Source organism: Hemicordylus capensis, chromosome 2, assembly GCF_027244095.1.
Source record: "Hemicordylus capensis ecotype Gifberg chromosome 2, rHemCap1.1.pri, whole genome shotgun sequence".
Classification (NCBI taxonomy): Eukaryota; Metazoa; Chordata; class Lepidosauria; order Squamata; family Cordylidae; genus Hemicordylus; species Hemicordylus capensis.
This window is the reverse complement of record NC_069658.1, coordinates 346181605-346199329: the sequence shown is the minus strand read 5'-3', so window position 1 is coordinate 346199329 and position 17725 is coordinate 346181605. Positions and strand designations below refer to the sequence as shown.

The 17725-nt window shown below is 45.1% G+C and overlaps 2 protein-coding genes across 2 annotated transcripts in view; both read right to left on the bottom strand.

Annotated features, from left to right (window-relative positions):
- KLHL3 (kelch like family member 3) overlaps nucleotides 1-17445 on the bottom strand; it is a 115519-nt gene extending 98074 nt beyond the window's left edge. The window contains exons 1-2 of the mRNA XM_053293703.1: nucleotides 17339-17445; nucleotides 14628-14698 (exon numbers count right to left, since the gene is read on the bottom strand). Of these exons, the coding sequence (XP_053149678.1) occupies nucleotides 14628-14698; nucleotides 17339-17395 (128 nt within the window). The 5' untranslated portion in view covers nucleotides 17396-17445. The remainder of the gene's footprint in view (nucleotides 1-14627; nucleotides 14699-17338) is intronic.
- On the bottom strand, nucleotides 634-3387 carry HNRNPA0 (heterogeneous nuclear ribonucleoprotein A0). Its single transcript, XM_053293710.1, has one exon. The coding sequence runs from the start codon at nucleotides 3007-3009 to the stop codon at nucleotides 2080-2082; it is 930 nt and encodes a 309-aa protein (XP_053149685.1). The 5' UTR covers nucleotides 3010-3387; the 3' UTR covers nucleotides 634-2079.
- Nucleotides 17446-17725: the final 280 nt, after the last annotated feature.

The following is a 17725-nucleotide window of genomic DNA, read 5'->3' as shown; positions in this document are numbered from 1 at the left end:
ACTTGCATACAACAATTCAGTTGGGGTGTTATGCTTTTTTTAAAAAAAACACAAGTGCTTTTTAGGCAAGGACAGAACAAACATGCTGCAAACCAACCTTAAGACTCTAAACTAAATTGCTGCCCCCCTCATTCTAATCTGGTACTTTTTTGTAATATTTTACCCAAAAACAGTCGATAATTTTTGTAACACACTGGATTGATTCACATACTTGTGTGCTTCTCTTATGCATTCAAACAAGACAAAGTCAATCCAATTTATTGTCGCACAATCGTAGAGTCTAATTCTAAAGCAAACTTCTCCAAATTTGTTTGATTACACCATGTAAAGAACTGTGTTTAGTTCAGTAGCTAGTAGATTTACATGAAACCCCATTAAAACCTATTACAAAATTACTGACCAACTATACCTTGCATTTACTTTTTTACTGAAAACCTGATGAGTCAGACATTTTCAAAGATCATCAAACCTAAGTTTTAGGACCTAAATCCTATGTAAAACAGTTTATCCAGCAATTTAGGTGAAGCAGAAACGACTCATAACACTGCCCCATGAAAGCAGCTCAGTTGAAGTCTGAAAATTTTAAAACCAGCAACGTTTTAGCAGTTTCATACATACTCACTGAAGCATGTGAAGAATTGAATTCTTTATTTGCAATATCCATAACTATTCTATTTCTATTGAGGAAGGCAGTTTCTCGCTAGAACATTTTAACAGAACAAACAAACTATAATTCTACTGTGTGAAAGGGCTACAAATACATCAAGCAGACTACAGAGATTTTTATTTACAACTGGCACCTAGGTTACTGGCTTATTTATAAATCACCTACCACAAAATTGGGAATTTTATATTTAATCAAGAAAAGTTCTTGTGGAATTTCAGATATGTATCATTTGTGCCAATGTTCAGGTATTTTGACCACACATTTTGACTTTTTCCTAATAGTCTTTATATGTTTGAAGGCCAATTTTGTCTGTTGTAAAGATTACAGCAGTGGTCTGCTATTTTGCCAGCAGATGGTGCTCTAAGGATTCTTGGGTTCTTTAGCAAGAACAGTTTAGATAGTGAAGTCATTTCAACTGGATACTATGCAAACAGAGTATTTAATAAAAGGAAACCTCCCCTAACTGTTTACAGGCAAGCCAATAAATAACACAAGGTGAAACTGAGCAATCTGTAATTTTGAACACTTATATGAAAAAGCACATGCTTTAAATGAGTTAGAACTACATATACTGATGGGGAACTCCATATACAAAAAAAAAATCAGACCAACTGCGTCAGCAAGGCAAAGTGCCCAATTACAAAATGGTGGCTACACAATAATGTATTTTAACTGACTTCATCCACCAATGGGAATTTCAAAAATGTGTCTATAACTCTTTAGCAGTAATAAATCCAATATATAGCAGGGCAACATAAAGGTTAATTGAGGCCTTTACCAGAAATAATAATTTTATTTGAAACGTAGAAATTTGAGAAGTAACTTCTGTTTCAGACTCAAAAAGCCTTTGCTTGAACTGTATGGAATGAACTCTAGGAAAAAAAGACATGTAAAGGTCAATGAACACAATGATTTATTTAAAAAATAAAAATGTAAAAACGATTTCTCCCCCTTTACAGCCATGGGATCAGAGTAGATTTTGTAGAAAAAAATGTGTAGGTATCCAAGTCCTTACAAAGTTAATTCCCCTTTCCCTCCCAAGTTTTTACTCCAGAATCAGCCCAACTTTCCCTCCCGACCCCAAATAAACCAAAAATTAGAACAATATATTGTTCCTAGTATAAAAACGACCAATGTCCAAGCAATAAAAAAATAGAGTCCATCAATGACTAACACAAAATTGTTGTGTGAGAGGCCCAGTCCATCTTCGGAAAGAGAGAAGTGGCACAGGCAGCAGAGCGACCCCAGCAGGGACATTCGAGAGAGGCTCCGCATCGTGGGAGCCTTCTATATGGAGGTGCCCTTAGGCGAAAAGTAGGGGAACTATTGAAAACCTGGCCCGGTACAAACGGAGGGCATACTCCATGCAGACAAAACTGACATCCCCAACACGAGCACGGGCGAATTCCCGCTTAGAAAGAGCCGCCTCCGTAACCTCCCCCGCCATAACCGCCTCTGTATGGTCCACTGTTACTGCGGGCCCCCCAGCTGCCGCCCCCGCCGCCCCCCGCGCCTCCGCTCTTCATGGGGCCGTAGGAGGACTGGTGCTGGCTGTAGCTGCCGAAGCCGCCGTACCCGTTGCCATAATCGCCGCCGCCGGCGCCTCCTCCGTAGGAGCCCCCACCGTAGGACCCGTAGCCCCCACTGCCTCCGCCGTAGCCTCCGTAACTGTTATAACCGCCGCCGCCGCCGCCTCCTCCTTTGGAGAGCCCGTTATGGTCCCGGTTGCCGGCTCCACCGCCTCTTCCCCGCCCCCGGCCGCCCCAGCTAGACCGGGAAGAGCCGCCGCCGCCGCCGCCCGCCTGGATGTCTTCCTTGGGCACGGCCTTCTTGACCTCCACGCGGTGGCCCTGGATGGGGTGGAACTTGACCACGGCGGCCTTGTCGGCGGCGTCGTGGTTCTGGAAGTAGACGAAGCCGAAGCCCCGCTTCTTGCCGCTCTGCTTGTTGGAGATGATCTCGGCCTTCTCCACCGGGCCGAACTGGCTGAAGTGCTCCACCAGGTCGTTCTCGCCCAGGTCCCCCTTGAGGCCTCCCACGAAGAGCTTCTTCACTTTCGCGTGGGCCCCCGGCCGGGCAGAGTCCTCGCGGGAGACGGCCCGCTTCAGCTCCACCGCGTTGCCGTCCACGGCGTGCGGAGAGGCGGCCATGGCAGCGTCGGCCTCCTCCACGGCCGAGTAGGTGACGAAGCCGAAGCATCGGGAGCGCTTGGTCTGTGGGTTGAGCACGACCACGCAGTCGGTCAGGGTCCCGTAGGCCGCGAAGTGCTCTCGGAGCCCAGCCTCCGTCGTCTGCACGTTCAGGCCGCCAATGAACAGCTTACACAGCTGGGAGTTCTCCATGCCGGAGCCGCGACCGCCAAACCCCTCCTCACCTCCGCCTCCTTTCGGCTGCCGCCAGTAGGGGGCACCTGCGGCCGAGCAGAAACCGACGGCGCTGAGGCTGGTGTTCGTCCGGGGGGCGGCCGGGCCCAGCAGCTTTACCGGCAGAGAACGGGGAAGGGGGTGGGGAAGAGGAAGCGCACACGCACAAAATGGCGGCTTCTACTCCTCCTCAGGCGCGCTCGCAGCAGCCGGCGACTGGTGCCCACACACAAAGGAAACGCTTCGTGTCCCGCCCACCGTGGAAACGCGGGACATACACACCCCCTTCCTAAGTGCCCAAAGAGCCAGAGAGCGTGCGCCGTCGCTTTTTGTGTCAGACGTTAACCCGCTGTTGAGCGATAGCTCTGAAAGCCAATCATTTTTCTTTCTCGCTCAAAGGGGGGGGCTTAAGAAGTAAGTGACATTCGAAAGAGCCTATCAAGTTCTCCCTCAGACCGCCGCGAACCAAGAAGGCGGACACACAAGTTGAGCAGTTAAACTATGGTTGGGAAAAGGTAAAGGGTACGCGGATACGTCAGCGCTTGAAAGCACCGGCCAATAGGCATTCTGTTTTCAAGAGCGCGCGTTTTCTTAGGGGGTCGGGCGACTCGGGGCGGAGGAGGGAATAGAAGGCACAGGGGTGACACAACGAGGTTCATTTGAAAAGTTCAGGGAGCGATGTGACCGTTACGCGGCGTTCTCGTGCCGCCGCCCTCCTCCTCCTAGTTCGTCTTGGGCGGCCCTACGCCGATGTGCGTCTGTGTGCGCTTCTGTAGGAAGTCTGTGGGACGTATCTGCGCACACCTCGTGTGTGCCTTGCGCCGTAATTCTAACCATGCTTGTTCTAGAATAAGATCCACTAATTTCGGTGAGATTTCCTTCTAAGTGAACATGTTTAGGATTCTCGTCTTCGCATATCCATCCCGGCACAGCATTCTTCCATTGACTGTTGCTGGCGGTTCTTATGGTTTCTTTTTAGATTGTGAACCCTTTGGGGATGCATCATATTTCTCTATATATGCTGCTTTGGGAACTTTTGTTGAAAAGCGATATATAAGTTGTATATCTTTCTACAGCGAATCTACATAGCGAATCTTTCAGATACTGAGACGTTTTAGGTAGCCTACCATCAAGACCCAGATAACCCCATGGTGGGGGGGGGGGGAGAGACATGAACTCACAGTAAGAAACATCTGATCAAGTGATTTTTATTTTTTAAATTATACCACATCCCTCCAATTAATATAAATTAATAGATTTTTAAAAGCAGGAAGACCAGGCTAACACCACAATTAAAATGACAAATTTTAAAAAAAATGTAAATAAAAGTTAAAAAGCTAAACACCAAGAAACGTAGATATAAGCAGCAAATAAAATATTTAAAAGCCTCTAAAGAGATGTCTTCATTTGTGGTTTTTTTTAAAGAACACTGAGGGAGGATGTTCATCTTGGGCCTCCCCACCACATTCTCTCTTAACCAAAGGAGAACAATTATTTTCCACTTGCAAAACAATGTGTATCGCATTTCTTTGATCAAGAGGGACACTTCCTTATTAATTTCAATATTTCAGATATTACGATACTGAAAATTCATTCATTATTTACAATGCAAATTCTAGTGTTCCTTAAGAAACACAAAAGTTACTAATTCATCCTAATTTAATGATGCATTGAATTCCATACTTTTTGCAACATCATAGATGTCCTTGTATGATTTGAGCCTTACGGTGCCTGCCATTATCAGTGTAACAGCAACTAAGAAATTTAAAAATTAACATGATTGTACTGAAAGTATGATTGGCAAAATGCAAAACAAAACCAGAAAGAGGAAGAAATGCCTGGGTCAAGCATTGGACTTCCAGCAGATATCTCCGGATTCATGCAGCCACGACTACTAGAAGCACCCAGCTGCTCATAGTTTCAGGGGCTGAGGAAGAAGATGTGTGACTTTGCTCCTCTTCTTTTTACACCAAAAGCATTGCTGGGGTTGATCTTGGACTTGATGGATACAGTAAGCTGCACTCTGCTCTGAACCCAAGTCCTGCAGCGGCATTCCGCTTTGAGGGCACTCTTGCTTTCCTCTTCATCTGCCAAAAGCTATTGCAAAGGGCTGTACTAGGTTGGGGATGGGAACTAACTTCAAATGATGCATGATTAAAGGAACAAAGGCCTCTGGAACATCATACCTTCTCCCACCCAGGAAGACCACCATAGCATGGTGAAACAGCCTGGCCCCAGCAGAGGCATAGTGAGACCCCTGGGGACCAGGGAACAAAGTCTTCTTGGGGGCTCCCCATCACGCATGCCCCCCGTACCCTAAGCCACATTCCCTGCATCTGACATCAGACGCAAGGGGTGGGGCATCAAGCATCTTCCCGCCACCATCTCTGCCCACCAGCATCTCCCCGCCACTGCTACTTAACTGTTGGTAGCAGTTAAGTACTTAACTGTCAGTTTAGATGGGTAGGTGGTATCCTGAACAACTGCATGGTTTCCAAGCTGACAAAGTAAATACCCCAAATACAGATTCTTCCCCAGATTCAACTGGCTTGAAGTGGCAGTTGTTCTCAGTTTTTAGCCATTCATTCAGGATAGTCTGACTAGCAATGATTGAGAACATGGCTACCAGTGGGACAACTTCCCAGATCTTCTTGGTGCTGTTCTTACCTGACAGTTAAGTAGCAAGAACAGCACCAAGAAGATCTGGGAAGTTGCCCACTTGTAGCCATGTTCTCAATCATTGCTAGTCAGACTATCCTGAATAAATGGCTAAAAACTGAGATGAGCCGAGCGGCAGCTGCCTGGTGGGCCTTTCCTCTTCTCTCTGGCTGGCTGAACTGTGTGCCTGTGCAGTTTGAATAGGGGGCCCATGGGCCCCAGCAACTGTCGGAAACTTCTTTCCCACTCTCTGGCAGAACGAACTGTTCCAGATGCCACTTCAAGTCATCTTGAAGTGCTAGTTCCCCACCCCATCCCCTTTAGCCTCCAGGCTGAGAAGAAGTAAGCTTTAGGCCACTTGCTTCCCTTCAGCAAAACTCCCAGTTCTGGCTGACAGAGCTCATGCACTGCTCTCTCCTGCAAACACCCTGAGGCAGCATCAGGGCAGTGTACATTTGCAGACCTCAGCTAGTTTGGGGTGGAGGTGGGAGATCATTTCAAAAACCCACAGTTTCCCTGCATATTATAGAATCTCTTCAAATCAAATGCACATCTTGCATCAGTTGTGAATGGTACATGGATGTTTACATTGCTCCTTCTTGCAAAATCCACAGAAGTGCAGTCCCAATTATCTTCTGATTATTGCTAACAAGAATTTTGATGGGGAAAATATTTATATACAGCACCATCCTATGCCTTGTTACAAAGAGAGCTTGTTTGGGGGCTCCCCCAAGGAGCACCCCTCTACATTTGAAACTACAAGTCTGTAGTTACCACTGTCTGCACTCTGGATTCCATGGGACCATGAGATCCCCATTTTGTTCCACCTGTAGCTAACTCAAAGGGCATGTCACTTGGGCACATAGCCTGGGAGGAGGAACTTTTAGGTCAGGTTCAAAGCACAGGACTGCAGGAGGACCTCCCTGCGCTGTCACCCCCTGATTACTTACAGGTGAGAAGCTGGAATAGACATGATTTAAATCAAGAGCTACTCTTTTAAAGAATCAGCCAAGCATTCTCCCTATGTTGGCACAGCAGATCAGGTCAAGATAGCATCTCCTCAGGAAGGAATGATAAGAGAGTAACAGGTAATCTCCTTTGCTAACGGCTGGCTCAGGGCGAGGGAAGCTAGCTTGTTTACATTTTAGCCACCCCCAGATATTCTAAAAGACATGGTCTTTGCCAAAAGGCCCAAGATCCGTTCTTTGTCTATAGATGGGCACAAGATTGAACAGGTTCCCTGCTTTAAATACCTGGGGGTAGTCCTTTACTCCACCAACACTAGGAAGACACATAGGGACTATGTTGCTTTAAATGCACAGAGGAGTACTTCTGCCATCCTCAAGTTTCTCCGGACAAGAAGTGGCAGGCAGTTATATACCTGTAGCGCTCAAACTGCTTGAGGCCAAGTTGCTAACACAGCTTGTCTATGGTGCCCAGCTGGGTCCCTTCTCCAACTTCACCCCATTGGAACTTGTGCAAGCAAAGTTCTTAAGAGCAGCCCTTCAAGTTCCAAGATGTGTCCGCCGCCCTGTGACTGGAGACACGCTTGATGAAAGTGGAGGCCAGAGTCTGGATTGCCATAATTAACTATTGGCTTGAGGGACGATATAGGAAGATCCCACTCTCAGAACGTCAATGTCCTTGCGACTCTAGGAAGTAGAAACAACAGAGCACATCCTCCTTCAGTGCTCATATTACAGAGCTATTCGCTCCACCTTCATTCTACTGTTATTACATAAGTATTCAGATCATACAGACCAATTTTACACTTCTCTGCTGCTTTCTGATACGAAGCCCACTACCACTTACAGTGTTGCCAGGTTTTGCATGGCAGCAATTAAAATGCTGCGGATGATGACCTCTAGCTTATGCCCAGCGCCCAACTTTATGGACTAACTTCAGCATGCCCTCAGCCTGCTGCCTCAATTCGCTCTTACAGTTTTACAGTCCTACAGCTTCTTGGCTTCTTACCTTGCCTTAAATCAGCAAAACTCTTTTTATACCCTTTTATGATTTTATAAGCCTTGTTATGCCTTTTATATAAATTTTTAATTTATTTTTGCTTTTATGCCTTTATGTCCTCTTATATTTTTTATGCTTTTTATAAACTTTATATTAACATTTGTAACCCACTTTTTACTAGGAGTGTGCACGGTTCGGTCGGGCACAATAGGTGGGCATGGAACTGTTTCTTTAAGCGGGGGTGGTGGTGGTGGTAGTAGATAGATAGATAGATAGATAGATAGATAGATAGATAGATAGATAGATAGATAGATAAATCTTTATTGTCATTGTCCTGTGCAGAACAACGAGATTGAAAAGAATCTACAACCACTACTACAGGACCTAACAAGAATAATCTAAACATATACCCATACGCCCCCCCTCCCATCAACCCACTAAAAACCCACTAAAAAACTAAATACAAAAAACCCCTCAGAAGCTGTGTTTTGCTGCGTTCAAAGCTGAGACTGCTTTTGGGTAGAAACTACTCCTCAAGCGGCTGGTCCTGGTCTTTAAGACCCTATACCTCCTTCTCGAAGGCAGAAGCTGAAAAAGATCATTTCCAGGGTGCGTGGGATCCTGCGCTATCTCTACAGCTTTATTATAACACCTGGTGGCATAAATTTGATCTAAGGTAGGAAGAGTACACCCAATTATTTTCTCCGCAGTCTTAACAACCTTGGACAGCAGTGTTCTTTCTCTGGCTGTACAACTCCCAAACCACACACAGATCCCATAAGTCAACACACTCTCTATAGCACAGCGATAAAACACCAACAATAGATTACTTGAGAGATTAGTCCTCCAGAGAACTCTCAAGAAGTATAATCTCTGCTGTGCTCTCTTCACCAGATCTTTGGTGTTTGCTCCCCATGTCATGTCATCTCTCAGCTCTATTCCCAGAAATCTAAACACCGAAACCCGTTCCACACAAATCCCTTCAATAATGAGTGGCTGGAAATCCAATTTGCATTTCCTGAAATCCACAATGATCTCCTTTGTTTTCTTTAAATCGAGGAATAAGTTATTCTCCCTACACCACTCTGTCAGCCTCTCCACCTCCTTCCTATAGGCCGACTCCCCTTCTCCAGCAGTAATCAGACCAACCACAGTTGTGTCGTCTGCAAACTTAATAATCCTATTGCTGAGGTAATTGGGAACACAATCGTATGTGTAAAGCGTGTACAAAAGTGGACTCAACACGCACCCCTGCGGCGTCCCTGTATTTATACTGAGATCCGTCGAGACATGAGAGCCCATCCTGACCCGTTGAGAACGATCTGATAGAAAATTCAGTATCCACCTGCATAAGCACGGTGGAAGCCCCAGGTCCAATAATTTTGGCACCAATCTATATGGGAGAATAGTATTAAATGCAGAGCTAAAGTCTACAAAAAGCAGTCTTGCATAATTCCCTTGTTTCTCCAAATGGGTCAGGACAGTATGTAAGGCCATAGCCACAGCATCCTCCGTGGATCTCTTCTTCTTATATGCAAATTGATAAGAATCAAATCCATCTGGCAAACAAGCCATAATACGATAGTACTTACCCCCCCCCCCCGGCGCTCTTCCCCCTCCGGCACTGGTCCGTTGAAAAATCTTCTTGGGGTGGCAGAGTTCCTCCCTGCCGCTCGTCTCTGACGCTGCCACGTGTGCGCTGTGTATGCGGTGCGCGGCAGCATCAGAGACGAGCACGCACGCCGAGAGGAGGGCACATGTGCGCCGCTAGCGCTCGTCTCTTTTCAGCCTTTACAAACTTTAAAGCCTTTACAAAGTTTTTACAAAGCTCATCTCTTTGAAGCCTAGTACAAACAACGACGGGGGCAGGGGCGGCAGGGAGGAACTCTGCCACCCCAAGAAGATTTGTCAACGGACCAGCGCCGGAGGGGGAAGAGCGCCGGGGAGGGGGGGTAAGTACTACCACCCCCACCCACCCCGCTTAAAGAAACAGTCCCCCCCGTGCCGGACCGGGGGCCCGCCGGACCATGCACACCCCTACTTTTTACCATCATTAACTAATGCTTACAACACCCTTCAGATCTCAGCCACTTAGTTTGTGGTTTTGCTTTTTGTACTAGACAGCCATAGTTCTGATTTTTATAGTCTTTTATAGTTATTATAACAGTTCTGTTCTATTTTATTTTTTTATTACCATATGCTTGTATTGTTTCACTCAACTCTAGGCTTCTAATGTGTCACTTACCATGTTTTATGTCTTTATTGCTCTTATGCTGGTCTGAGACCGAAATAAAGGTGATTGATTCTAAAAGACACGAGAGATCATCTTTGATGCGTCCATTTCACTTCTCTCTACACAGGTCTTTCAGAGCTTCTTTAGCCTTTGTCCAATAAGATGTCCATTCCTCACTTTTGAATAAAACAATCTTGCATCCTATCCTTTGTCCCTATTGTCCACCTTTGCAAGCATATGATTAGCATACTGCCCTCAGGCAAGAATTTTCCTATAAGAAATCAAGATACCATCAATCAGTGTGTCTCCTGGCAGAGGCGTAACTATAGGGGGGGCAGGGGGGGCACGTGCCCCGGGCGCCATCTTTTCTGGTCATGTGGGGGGTGCCACCATGACAAAAAAATTTTTTATTATTTTTTTTAATTTTTTTGTTAATACAAATGTTTCCTGCTCAGTGCAGCAGCGCTGCAGCAGTCAAGGGAGCGCGTCGGCGCCCTCTCCCCCACGAGTGGTCCCTTCCGCGCCGCCCGCGCCCCCCCCCATTGCTTTGCTGGCGCCTGGTGGCCAGTCAGTGGCCTGGCTTGGCGGCGGCGGCGGGCGCTTGTAAGGAAAAACCTAAGTATAATGTAGTATGTTGGGGGGGCGGGGGGGGAGCCATTTCAATGCTTGCCCCGGGCGCCGTTTTCCCTAGTTACGCCTCTGTCTCCTGGACTACGTGTGTCTCCTGGGCCACTTGTGTCCCTACCTCAGATTCATCACGTGGTGCTTCCTCAGATTCACCATCTTTTTCCTACATCTTGGCACAGGCACTTCCATTTTGCCCTGCCTTGACTCTCACTCCTGCTTTACTTCTCACCTCCAGACCAGCCCTTTTCCTAACCCAGTCTGCACAGCACTCCTGGCTGTGAGATTCTGGTCCATTTTTGGATTTTCCCTGGCTCCAGGACCTCTGTCTGGTTCCTGCTTCCAACTTCCTCAGAGGAAAGAAGCATCTCTAACAACCAAGCTGCAAGGGTTCACAGCATTCCTTTGGGGAGGAGCAAGGTAGTATATAACCCCCATTTTCAAAACTCTTCCCTTTTTCCTCATTCCTCCTCCTAAAATCCTAAATTGTCTGTTTCTCTCATCAGCCTTGAGTGAACCTAATTCGGAAACTCAAGCCAAATTGCCTCCTCGTGAGTTGTAACATAGTCCTTTGTAACTTCTTGGTTTTGCTCATCTTGCTAGTTTAATATTGTTGCTCGTTAGCCATTATTTTCTCTTCCTGTACCCCAAGAATCCTTCAATAAATGTTTTTATTTTTGAACTTTAACATCTCTGTTCAGTTCTTTCTGTGGCCAAAGCTTTGAACAAATTTATTCTGATGGTGGGACTGCTCCATTTCAAGCTAGCTAATTCCCCCACACAAGCCTAGAACATAGCTTGGGGTCCCCACCAATTCCCTGGGAGCAGTTCCATTAACAGCCTGTTTCCTAAGACTGGAATTCAATGAGACTTATTTTCAAGCAAGCATATGTATAAACACACCTATGCAATTCAAAACCCACACGGGTCAGGTGGTTTATATGAGTATCAGTACCCAAGTATCACAATCCAGCCATATGCTGGATATCTAATATGGAAGTCCTAGAACAGATTTCCATTGGGCGTCAGAACTCAGCAGATTCTCAAACAGATAATCAAACAGGGTCAGTTTCCAGAAAGAAATGCCGAGGATCCAAATAGTCATCGGCAGAGGATATAGTTGAAGGCAGCTGGTAGTCAGACCCCAGAGTAAGCTAACAGATCTGAGACCAGATGTGAATGACATGTCAAGGACAGAATGGTAGTCAGACCAGGTAAACAAGGCAACATGGCACAGGCATATTTAGCTCCTTTTCCCAAGTTGCCCAGACAGGGGGGCCAAGCCCAGAGATTTCCTATACAGAGCCAGCAGGCGCCCTATTGGGTCTCAAGGCCACCCAAGTTTTCTTGGGATGGCTGCTGCAGTTTTTTGCCCACACCACACTCAGGCGCCGCACTCCTCAAGTATAGGCTGTCAGTGGCACAAGAGGTAAAGTGTCAGAGTTCCACTACTAGACCCATGGTGCAAGCCTACTGGCACCTTATGTTCCAGGACCAGTTCAGATTTACAAAAATAATGGTGCAGGTATTGATGGGCTGTACTACTTCATTCAGAAATGAACAATTGCTTGAGTGTATCTGAGCCATTGGCTATAGCCACTAGAGCCCTACTCAGATGTTATGTTTAAAAAGCTGTACTTGCATACAGCTGATGAAAGGGTTGGGCAGAAATCCCCCCCGCAAAAAAAATGTGTCAGTCTCCCTCATTCCCCCTTCCACAGCACAGTTGTCTGAAGAGACAACTGCTGTGATACCAGGCACTTCCATGATCAGCAACCTGGGAAGATCCAGGCTGCCAACAGTGGTGGCGCCAGGGAAAAAAATGGGAGGGCACAAAAGGGGCAAAGTGCATTCATGAGGGGGCAAGCTGTGTCCCATATATTAGATTTCTGAAACATAAGTGAGGGCAGGTGTGGTGGGGGGGAGGCAAAGTACTTAAGAACATAGGAAGCTGCCATATACTGAGTCAGACCCTTGGCCCATCTAGCTCAGTATTGTCTGCACGGACTGGCAGCTTCTCCAAGGTTGTAGGCAGAAATCTCCCTCAGCCCTATTTTGGAGATGCCAGGGAGGGAACTTGGAACCTTCTGCTCTTCCCAGAGTGGCTCCATCCCCTAAGGGGAATACCTTACAGAATGTCTTATCAAGTCTCCCATTCATATGCAACCAGGGTGGACCCTGCTTAGCTAAGGGGACAGGTCATGCTTGCTACCACAAGACCAGCTCTCCCCCTGCCCCCTAGCTACCTTTGGCTACTAACCACAGAAGCACCCACCATCACACTTAAAGTGGTTGCCTATTCAGACAACCGCTGAAACTGTGACTGTTGCAGAAGAGTGAGTGAGGAAGACTGACTGATACATCGGGCAGGACTTACTTTTTGCTTTTGACAGCTGTACACAAGTACAGCTTTTTAAAATATAATGTCTGCGTAGGGCTTAGGTGGTGGCATACCATCTGAGTGGGGCTTAGGTTGACTCTCCTAGGCCAGGAGAGCCAAGTAACCAATCAGTCAAAGGTCAGGAATGTGCCAGAGGTCAAGCCAAGCAGACAGTCAATTCTCAGGAGACCGTACAGCAGTAGCCAAAGGCCAGGCACACATTAGAGATCAAGGAAGGAAGGACACACCAGCAACAACGAGGCCTTGAAAGTGAGGGAAGACAGAGCTCCTGTCTCCTTCAGAAAGGAGGCCTCTTATACTCTTCCAGGAGCATAGCAAGGTTGGAGTGGGCCCAGAGACAAGATTTTAAAATGCCCCACCCCCACCCCCACTGAAGCTCAGCTCATGAAGTAAAGAAATCTTTAATGAGGCTGAATAGTGGTAACAAAAAGCATAGTAAATTTATTTTTATCTATATCTATATCTATATCTATATCTATATCTATATCTATATCTATATCTATATCTATATCTATATCTATATCTATATCTCCATCCATCCTATGTGCCACAATAGAACATCATCCTAAATTATTTAAAAGGTTTTGTAAATTGTGGACGATGCAAGTCATTTAATGGTATTAGAGAAAGACATGCTGTTCTGGTAGCTCCAGGTCTTAACAGTCACATCGGTTTCGGAGGATGAATACAACTGAAGGAAGCCCAGATAGGCTGGGGGAATCAGTCATGTGACTTGCCTCTGGGGGGGCCTCCCAAGGCAGTGAGCCCCCAGACAACCATCTCCCCTTGCTCTATTATAGTTATGCCCCTGTACTCTTCCTGTCTGCAGGGAAGCCAACAAAAGGCCTCCCATGGCAGGAGCAACATTGGACATGGAGACTCAAAAGCTCCTGTAGTGCAGCAAGTTACCACAAGGGGCAGTGGTAAGCAGAGTCAGCTTTAGGGAACTCTGATAGCTTCCCCATTAAAAGCACCTTTCTCTTCCTATATATTCCTAGAGATACAGGTCATATTTGGATAGACCCCAGAAAACTGGACCCTCACATAATCAGAATACATGGGTAATTAGGGCATTCCTAGTTGTTAAATGGGTGATCCTCAAACACTGTAAAGCCCCACCAAATCATGAGAAATGGACTGAAGAAATGCTAACGCAAGCAACTTTAGAGCAATTCATCTATATGAGGCAAGAAAATCTAGAGAAGTTTGAGGATGTGTGGGGTGAGTTCCTGGAACTATACATGATCTAGATGCCACTTGGATCATGCCAAGAAAGGAAGTCAACTGTGCAACTTCTAGCTATAAATCAGGAGTGTACTATATGTACATTTTCCTTTTTTACTTGGGGTTTTTTGTTTTTACTATTGCTTTATACATACTTATAAGTTGATGACCAAGGAATGGGGTTGGTGAAGGTAAATAGGCAAGGGGACAGGAGGAAAAGGGGAAATGGATCTGTTTATAAAATTAAAAAGAATCTTTCAATAAACTGTTTACAACAACTGCTTCCACATGGAAAGCTAGCATCTTTTACACTACTTGAAGAGTGTTAAACTACCTGGGGAATGAGGACAAACAAATATACAATCCACTTCCTACAGCATTTCATTATAAACTTTTCTGCAATTGGTTTGAGCAGAGGTCTCATAAAAAAAACAACACTAAGCATTTTAAGTCAATGATGTTTGCTTAGAATTAATTAAGGTTTGGTCTTACCAGCTGTTCTCACCCAAAGAAGGCTGTGCCTTATTCCTGGGCTGCTGTTGTGGCTTTTCCAGAAGGTTCTCCTGCTGAAAGCAAGCCGCAGTTGGGTGCCTCTCCTGCAAGACTTTTCCCCTTCAAACCCCACTCCCCACTGAACTTCCTCCCTTTTATGTCTACAGGCAGTGAGGAGGATTTCCTCCAATGCCCTTCCCTTCCTGTCTCCTGCTTCTTCCCCCAGCTTCTGCTATCAGTGATTTGTATGGAGACATGGGTTCAGCTGCTTTGACTTTCTGACAACATGTGAGGGGTGTTCATTGGAATTTCCCCTCTATACATGCTGCAAAAACATGGTTTTGTAGCGCATATGGAGGACCAATTTCAAGGAACACCCCTCACACACAAATATGGGACGTGCCAAGATAGTCTTAGTGATGTCTCACCGCAGCCCCAACATTATTGTGTGTAGCGACCACTGTTCATTTGAACCAGCCCAATGCGATTTAAGAAATATAAATCCTGAGGTTACCATTCTGGGATGAAGTAGTGTGTGTCAATGAGTACTGAGATAAAAGTGAAATGAAATAAGAGTGCTAGTTTTGAATGGTCTGAAAAGGTGCTAGGGGGATTTATTTTAGACTGTGCCCTTTTAAGACAAAGGCATTCTTAAAATAGTTTACATGTCTTTTTACTCTGTAAACCATTTTAAGAATGCTTTTGTTTAAAAGCAGTATCTAAGTATTCTAAATCAATACATATATTAGGTTGAGGAGTGCTGCAAAATCATTTAAGTTAACAAGGTGCTGTATATTTTACAGATAGATACACACACACACACACACACACACACACACACACACACACACCCCTCCCTTCCAAAAATGGCTCAGGACAGTTTACATATATAGTTATATATAAGCTAGCTGAGCACATATTGTAAATGGAAATTAACAAAACAAATTTCAGCTTCTCAGCACAACAGCAGTAGCAGTAAGGTCCTGAGCTGCAACTTGCTACAAGACAAAATTGGATTCCTACATGCTTTTGTAATCCCCAGTTTGGTACTCCCTGACCTTGGAAGTAGTGGATGAGCCATTTGCTGGCAGGGATGGTGATATAGGGAATATTATGGCAAAAACAGATCCTGTTAACCCACAAATCTGTGCTTTAAAAAACAACACCACTTAATTTTGACTGACTATAAAGATATTTTCAGACATAAATGGGACTTTGGTCTCTCTTATTGATGCCATTTAAGTCTCTCCCTGTCAGATTTTTAGAATTTGTAAGCACCTTAGTATCCTTTTGTCACCACATGGTACTAAGTATATGTAGATAGAACTATGCCCCATTGATTGCTATGAAATGTACCTGTACAATAGGTGTGTTTAGAATTACTGTACATTTTGGCTTTGTTCTCTAAACAATACTATTTAGGAACCACATGGTGGCAGAATAACATTAAAAATCAGTGTGAATTCATAAAGACAACAAATGCAAGACCATGTAGCAGCTTCAGGTACCAGAACTCACAGGCTTTCCTTTTCCACATCAATCAAATGTGTATACAACCAGAAATACCAAAAGTTATTTGATAAAGATTTGCAACCTGGTTCTGTTCACTGCAGCACAAAATAGCAACCAAGCTCAGGATCAAGTGCTAGACTCCCCGTAGCAGTGTTTTTTGAAGGTCTTCTATCTATGAGGCATTTGCATGATCATATGCTACACTGGAAGTTCAGGGAATGGATGTACTATCTGGGTAGAGTATATTACCAGGCCTGCCTAAGTTAGGGTGAGGCAGGTGCTCCAGGTGACAGGCTTTGATCGCTATTTCAAGATAATAAAGTGTATACCTTTTTGATTTGCTGCTTTGTTTTCCAAAATGCTTTGAGGGCTGCCACAGGTATAAAATATTTCACTTTAAATGCTTGGAAAGTTCAATGTCCTCACAGAATTAAAACCTTGATTAAATATGTGTTGATTGTATGTATCAAATAACTAGCACATGTGCATTTGTTATACAAACACTGAATCTATGGAAAGTCCTTACATTAATTTCATAAACATCCATAGTATTTCTGGGTGTTGCCTAATTTAGTCCTAACATGCATTTCTCCGGCACCCTTATCGTTCAAAGGGGATTAGATACCAGCAAAACCAGTTTTCACTTGGTTTACTATATGAATAATTGTTTTTTAACACTTTCTCTATGCTTTATCTCTGTGGATTCTGACTACATAACACAATCTTCATGAGATTTTTCTGTTTTCTAACGTGAAAAAGAAGTTGACCAACAAATCCTCCATAAATGGTGCTGAATAAGAAAACCATATTAACAAAAACTTGGGAATTGGGGTTGCCAGTTCCAGATGGTGAGAAAAGAGGATATCCATCACCAAAAAAAAGTGGAAATAGAGGATGCTTTTCACCAAAAAAGGTCTCCAAAAAGTCTCCACTTTGCATACAATTTCCTCTGTCCTCCTCCTGCATGGGTCACCCAACCTGCTCTCCCCAGCCAGGCTGGCAACTTCACCTCACAGCTCAAGGCAGGGCAGTCAGCTAGCTGCCAAGCCAGCCTCTTTGCATGCTGGTGTAGTGATACATGCACAGTCTCCCACTCACTTGCTGTTCACTACAAGTACAAACATTTATAAACAGCTTTTCAACAGCAGGTTTCACAGTGGTTTTCAAATAAAAATAATAAGATCAGTGGTGACTCTTACCTGAGGGCACAGTGGATGGTGCCCACCTGAAAATATCTGAAAATATTTGCCAGCCATTTTACCTCCTCTGTATGTCTTCTCTAACTGGCTCTCTGTCTGTGCCTCTTCTCTGCCTGCAGCCTGGCCCCAGTGTTTACGTGGAGTGGGGTGGACTACAATACCAGAATGTTGCAAACACCAATAGGAACACAGAGAGTTGTTCAAATTTGAATATTAATGTGGCAGGAGCCAATTACAAGGCTTTCCTTTGTTTTCAGAAGGTGGACAGAGCTTAAAATGCCCTGAGCACCAATCAGAAGGCAACATGCTGATTGACTCCTCAGGCAGCCAATCAGAGAGCCAAGAGGGTGAAGAAGACTTTTTCTTTGAACTGCTTGTATTCTGTTC